The 6,482-nt window shown below is 36.9% G+C and overlaps 1 protein-coding gene across 1 annotated transcript in view; it reads left to right on the forward strand.

Annotated features, from left to right (window-relative positions):
- Positions 1–655: 655 nt before the first annotated feature.
- RBKS (ribokinase) overlaps positions 656–6,482 on the forward strand; it is a gene marked incomplete at its 5' end in the record, with an annotated part of 49,876 nt that continues 44,049 nt past the window's right edge. Inside the window, 2 exons of the mRNA XM_009869585.1 lie at positions 656–826; positions 6,287–6,350. Of these exons, the coding sequence (XP_009867887.1) occupies positions 656–826; positions 6,287–6,350 (235 nt within the window). The remainder of the gene's footprint in view (positions 827–6,286; positions 6,351–6,482) is intronic.

Consider the following 6,482-nt stretch of genomic DNA (forward strand, 5'->3'; position numbering starts at 1 on the left):
CAGAATACACTCCTGATGGGTCTCTGCTTGTATTAGTGCATCTGGTTCTGGGCATCCATCCGCAGAAGGATGTAAATGTAATTGGACTGCATTCAAGAAACAACAAAATGCCGAGAAGTTGTAAAGCCTGATTTCTAAGAGAAAAATGTAAAAAAGAAAATTAAATATATACAGCATGCTTGAATGACAGCAGAGGGGAGGAAGGTTTTGATAATGATCTACAAGTTTGAGGTGTATGAACACCAACAAAGTAAAAAAAAAACCCTACTTAAGGTGGTTCAAGAAGGTATAATTAGATGTAATGAAATTAAATGAACAATATTTGAAATTGAGCTGAATGTTATGGTAAAACAACAGGAACAGTGAGACCTATAGATTTATTATTTATCCGTATTGAGTTAGCACCGGGGAATCCCAGTCAGAGATCAGGTGCTACTTTTCCTGTAGAAACATGAACAAAAGAAATGCAATCCCTCTCTTGAGTAATAAATGAGAAGCTTGACTGTGTGGCATGTAAGGAATAAGTGTAGATAGTGGGATTTAGAGTAGAGAACCTAAAAGGTCTTTTGAGTCTTTTTTGGTCTTACTCTGGCTTTCAGACCACTTAGGATTATAAGAATGTTACTCTTATTTTGAAGGTGCTTGTTATTTTCAGTCACTAATGTATCTAAATATTGCATTAAATTGGAATAGCCTTACTACGCGATTGCCAAGAGCTGGAGAAACTATCCTTGGACATAAGTTTTTCGTTGGTTTTGGTGGGAAAGGAGCCAATCAGTGTGTCCAGTCTGCTCGACTTGGGGCCAAGACTTCTCTGATCTGCAAGGTAAGCACTGATTTTCTCTTGGATTACAGCTGAACTAAATGTTCATGCAAATTCCAGTAAATCTTTAGGTGGCTTGTTGTTTTGTTTTTTTTTTTAATGTCTCTCTAATTCCCTTTTCTTTTTGTTATTTTAGCTATAAAGTTAAACATGAAGGAGGCTGTTTTACGAACACTGCCAGAACCAAGGACTAGTTGGCTAGAGTTCTGGCAGAAATTGCATATAAAGAAGGATTGCAAAACTTGAATTGATGTACCATGGAAAAAAGGATTGGTGTGAAGTTGAGATGTTCAAAATTGAAGTAATCTTGATTAGCCCCTCCTCTTTATGTACTCCACTGTTACAATGATCAAGGCTTTATTGATAACATGCAGATGCTAGGTACTATAGTCAGTCTGAAATTTACTTTGCAGATGATTAAAATTCAGACACTGACAAGTCAGTAGCAAATTTGAGAAGGTATATAGAACTTTTTGGTTCAAGGGTTAAATCATTAGTTGATTACCTGAGATTATGATGAGATGTTCGCATCCAAATTCTGGAACCTTTGCATGCAATGGGATTTTTTTTGCCTACTTTTCTGAAACAACTGATGTAGAGCAGTTCTAAAGATTTTTGGTTTTAAGTTTTGAGTAATCATTACAAATTTTCTCCCTCTGTAGCTTTAGTCTCTGTCCTGTGCTAACTGTAGATGCAACTTCAACTTCACTGGACATCCTTTGTTGCTACAGCTGAGTAAGATGCTAATTTGATGGATCATTTTTGGGAAGTACCAGAAATGTCTCAAGGAAGCCTTTCTCACTTGTTTTCCAATACAATTTGTAGGTTACAGAATGATAGCTATAAATCTAAAGTACACCTGCAAACAGTTCTGTGGGCCATTATCACTAATTCTACAGCATGCATTTCTTTTTTTTTGGTATTGGCAATGTTTGTTCTTCTGTAATACTGTGTATATTTGATCATCTTTGCATTCAAGAATGATCAGATTCGAGTACAAGATGAACTGGCAATGAATTCCTTGGTAACATTTCCTGCTAAATGTTAAAGAGTTTTTTTTCCACTGAGAGTGTGAATTTTCTTTTATTTTTTAATGGTCTAACCTTTGCTCAATGCATACATGTTTCTAGAAACATTTGGATTCCTAATACAATTTAGCAATTACTGTAATTTCTAATTACTTTCCAAAATCATGTTATTTCAGTAAAACTTAGTCGTCTTTCTTTCCTTCTGATGTGTATTTATACAAGAAAAGAAACAACAGAGAATGATTCTAATATCCGTAAATGTTAGCCTTTTGTATTTTAATTTTAAAAGTTAATATTTACTTTTTAAATTATAAATGCACTTTATGGCCTCACAAAATAGTTTCATGTCATAGCAGTAGTTTTACATCTGCAGAGGTCAATGGGATGTAGTATAAAGTTTCTTGCTGAGTAAGCTAAGAATCAGGCAATAATGAACCATTACCGTTCAATTATTTTTACTTTAACAAGGCATCTCAGTATTCAGTGGTTCTTAAAGCCAGATTGTCCTTCACACCCACACACTCTGTGCTCAGTAAATGCTTATGTTTTGATCATAATTCCCAACATTTTTTATCAAGTAAACGTGCAACAATTGCTTCTTCAATCTGAAATTCAGGGAATGAAACCAGTTAGAGGGACATGCTGCTGGAGCGTGGCATCATCTTACCACAGCTATAATTTAGACAGGGGATGTCCTCAGGAAGAGTAGAGGTAGACATCTTGGATCAAGTGGCAAGGCATTCTTCACACCGCACAGCTTTAAAACACAAAGGAAAGCCAGTGGCTATGAGGGTTTGAGAGTTTTAGAATAACTTACAGTTGTGATTAGAGATGCCATAGAGTTTTGTGGATTTAAATTTAAAATCAGAGTCATGGGAAAATGCAAACAGTGTTGTCCTTTCTGCCTGGGTGTCTCTGCAAGTGGCCACTGTTACTCTGGGTTATCAATATGTTTCACAGTATCAGTCTTAAACTACCTTCCTCGGTTTGCTCAGTACAGTAAAACCATATATTGATGGAATCGTTGTCACTTGAAAAAGACAAGAAAGACAATTTTTCAGAGAAGTGTGAAGGATTACTGTCAGAGAACTAAAGGATCTAAACAGATAAATTAATTGCTAATGTTCATACAAGAAACCTGTTGCAGTACTAAAAAATGCACAATGGTCTTGAACGATGCCAAACTCCCCAAACTATTTTTTTATTTTTTTTTAATAATGGCCATTACAAAAAAAAATTGTTAAACATACTAAATTAAGATAGTGGAAGAATGTTGGTCTAAAAGACATTTTATGTGCTGAAAAAAAGTACTGGTTTATTTCTGACAAGCAATTTGGAAGATCCTCACTGGGCACTGATGTCACTGGACTGGTATTACATATATTAGATTCTTCTTAAGCCCCACCTGTATTTGATTCCTACTTAGAAATAGGAAGTGATGTATTACTATGCTATGTAGTTCTCTCTCTTTAGATGAACTGTAAGCCAAACTTAAGTGTTGTAAGCCTGACTCCTCACTTCGTTGTAAGAGCTAGCTGTATCTCAAATGCAGCCAGGAATATGATAATATCTTAATTTGGCTTTTTTCCTTTTTTATTACTATCTTAGACTTGCCTTTAGTACCTGTTCCATTCTCTAATGAAGAAAAAGCATAAACACTCTCAGAACAAAGAGCGTGGGGAATAGATTAAACAATTACCAAGAGGTACATGGTTTTGCTGTAATTAATTTTCAGGTACAGATGAGTTTGATTCTCTAAGCTGCAAGAATTTTAGCTGCTATGACGACAGTCAGCTCCATTAGTTCCACGTGGAAAACATGATAGTAAGCAGGGAAAACCCAGATTGAAAAATACTGATTCCACTCATTCTAATACGCAAACTGTGTGACCATAATGCTTGTACAAACAGCTATTGTTTTTAAGAACTCAAGAAAGAAGAAATGCTATTTCAGCACATATGATGTTCTGTGGTCAGCAGACTAAGACATTTTTCTGTTTACTCAATGGTCAATCTAGCAGGGTCTGTGCAAAAGCAGAAAATACTAAAACGAGTGTTATATAATTTGAGATGGTCAGTAAATATGTCTTTAATCTAAAACAAGTCTGATGCTCAATACTCTATCTTCCTTGGGGGTAAAGCCTGAATGGAAAGATAAGCCTTTCAAACGCACTAGGATTAACTGGTTTGGATGCAGATGAACTAATATGGAAAAAAGTTTCCAGAGGAAAAGGACCTCCATGGAGACCTCCAAGGGCTTCCCTCCAGCGCCGAGATGTTTCGCTGTGAGCAAAAGTACCGCGGCTGATCTCAGTTGTTGTGACAGTTGAACAATAAGGGACGCCTGTCGGTCAGTTATGCAGGACCCAGAGCTGAAGGAAGGAAGTTTCAGATGAGCTTTTGGAAAATGGTTATGAAATATTTTGTTGTTGAAATAACTGAGCAAATCCTGAGATTTGTTGTCGAAGCTTTGTAGCAGCGAGAGAGGGAGGAGGTGATACCATCAGGCAGAGCACGTTTCAGTAGTACAGCTATTGGTCTACGGAGGTGAGCACGACTCACGTTTAAATTGCAGGTGGCTACAGTCATCCAGCCTGAAGCAGTCAGAAGATGCCGTTTCTGACAACCCACCCTGTCTGGCAAGCTAGGAGTAGTCAGAGATACAGAAGTACTCTAATAGGCAAACAGTGAATAACACAATGACCAGACTAGATGATGTTGCTTGGTGTTTTTTCAATGTACTAGAGGATTATTCTGTCTGATTAGACTGTTTTGACCTAAGTTGCTGTCCACTGGTAAAAGATCGGGACTATACCTAATAGTGCTTTAGAAAAATCCCATATAGAAGTTGCAGGAAATGAAAGCATGTTTCCAAACATAATTGTGTAATAGAATATGGGGGGGAAGGATCATCCCTCTGTGACACTTTAAATTTAAGAATTCTGGATGACAGGGTTTGATTGTTGTGATGCCTAGCTAGTACTCAGGCCTTCTCTGAGCTTTTTAAAGGACTGAGCTCATGAACAAATTTCTAACAGCAGGCAATAGAGGCAGTTAGTTTGTGCTTCCAGTAACTCTAACATTGTTAGCTATTTAGTACTGTTTTATGAGAAGATAGATCCATTGGTTAGGGCTCCTTGTGTAATTCCTTCATTGTCTAGACCATGACCACTATCTTGATCTTGTCCTTCCAGTACCTGAAGGGGGCCTACTGGAAAGCTGGGGAGGGACTGCTTACAAGAATGTGTAGCAATAGCACTAGGGACAATGGTTTTAAACTAGAGAAGGGTAGATTTAGATTAGATATCGGGGCAAAGCTCTTTATTGTGAGCGTGGTGAAACACTGGCACGGGTTGCCCAGAGAGGTGGTGGAGGCCCATATCCCTGGAGACATTCAAGGTCAGGCTTGATGGGGGCTCTGAGCAACCTGATCCAGTTAAAGATACCCCTGCTCCCTACAGGGAGGTTGGACTAGATGACCTTTAAAGGTTCCTTCCAACCTAATGCATTCTGTGATTCTAATCTGAAAGATTTTTTTTTTCTTTGAAAAAATGCTTTCTGTAACTTTACTCAGATTCACAACTTAAGCTTGAAAGTGGGAGCACACACCACGCATGCTGAAGACGTCAGCTAAAAGTGGTGAATTAAAAGCAGTGTTGCCTTTATAAATATAATTTAAATGCTATTTTGACAATCTCCATATACCTCATCTCCTTTGTTCAGCTTGTGTAATGAAACAAAAAGAAACGATTATTAGACTGAATAAACAGCAAGCAGAATTCTGTTCAGCTAAAAGGATTAATGGAGCTGAAATTACAAGCTCTTTAACTTGCTGCTAGAAAAACAATAGAGCATAGCTTGACTCTCCAACTCAACTTGATCTGCTGTTGCTGGATAAAGCAAACAAAAAATGTAGAATTTGTAAACAGCTTATTTAGTACTGAGAACTATAGAACTCAGCAATGCCATGTTTATTGTCAGTTTTGTCACTCTCTATCCCATAACCACAGTTTGATACTTTTCCACCAAGGAATCTTGAAGTAGAAAATTCAAAATACAAACTTCAATTAAGGGCACCAGAGTTGCTATAAATGTTTTCAATTCAAAGCTGAATAATTCAACACACTTCCAGATTTTACAATACCCAGAAAACTTCAGTGTCAGGGGAACACAGTGATTTTAAGAGAGTGAAACTTGAATGTACCAACATGAGTATAACAGAGGAGTAGAAAAATGGAGAACACCATTTCTGTGGTTTATTAAAGCCATTAATACATTTTTAATGTTATTGGTTAGTTTGTTAGTTACTAAACAAGGTAAAGTGCTGCAAAGCAAAATGTTGCATTCAAGTTACATTAAAGTACTCTGAGGTCTAAAAGCAATCTATCCTCACACCTTTCTGCAGAGAAAAACCTATTCTTTTATCTTTTGCACAGGTTGGGAAGGATTCCTTTGGCAATGATTATGTTGAAAATTTGAAGAAGAATGGTATTTCTACAGGTAAAATTTTACTTTAACCTTTTGTATTATTTTTAAGGTTTAAAAATTGGTAGTGTAGGATTTCTTTTGCCTTATTGGGTGTGTTTTACCATTCAGAACTATGAAAAATTGTTTTGACACAGGTAGCAGGAA

Source organism: Apaloderma vittatum, unplaced genomic scaffold (assembly GCF_000703405.1).
Source record: "Apaloderma vittatum isolate BGI_N311 unplaced genomic scaffold, ASM70340v1 scaffold12675, whole genome shotgun sequence".
NCBI lineage: Eukaryota > Metazoa > Chordata > Aves > Trogoniformes > Trogonidae > Apaloderma > Apaloderma vittatum.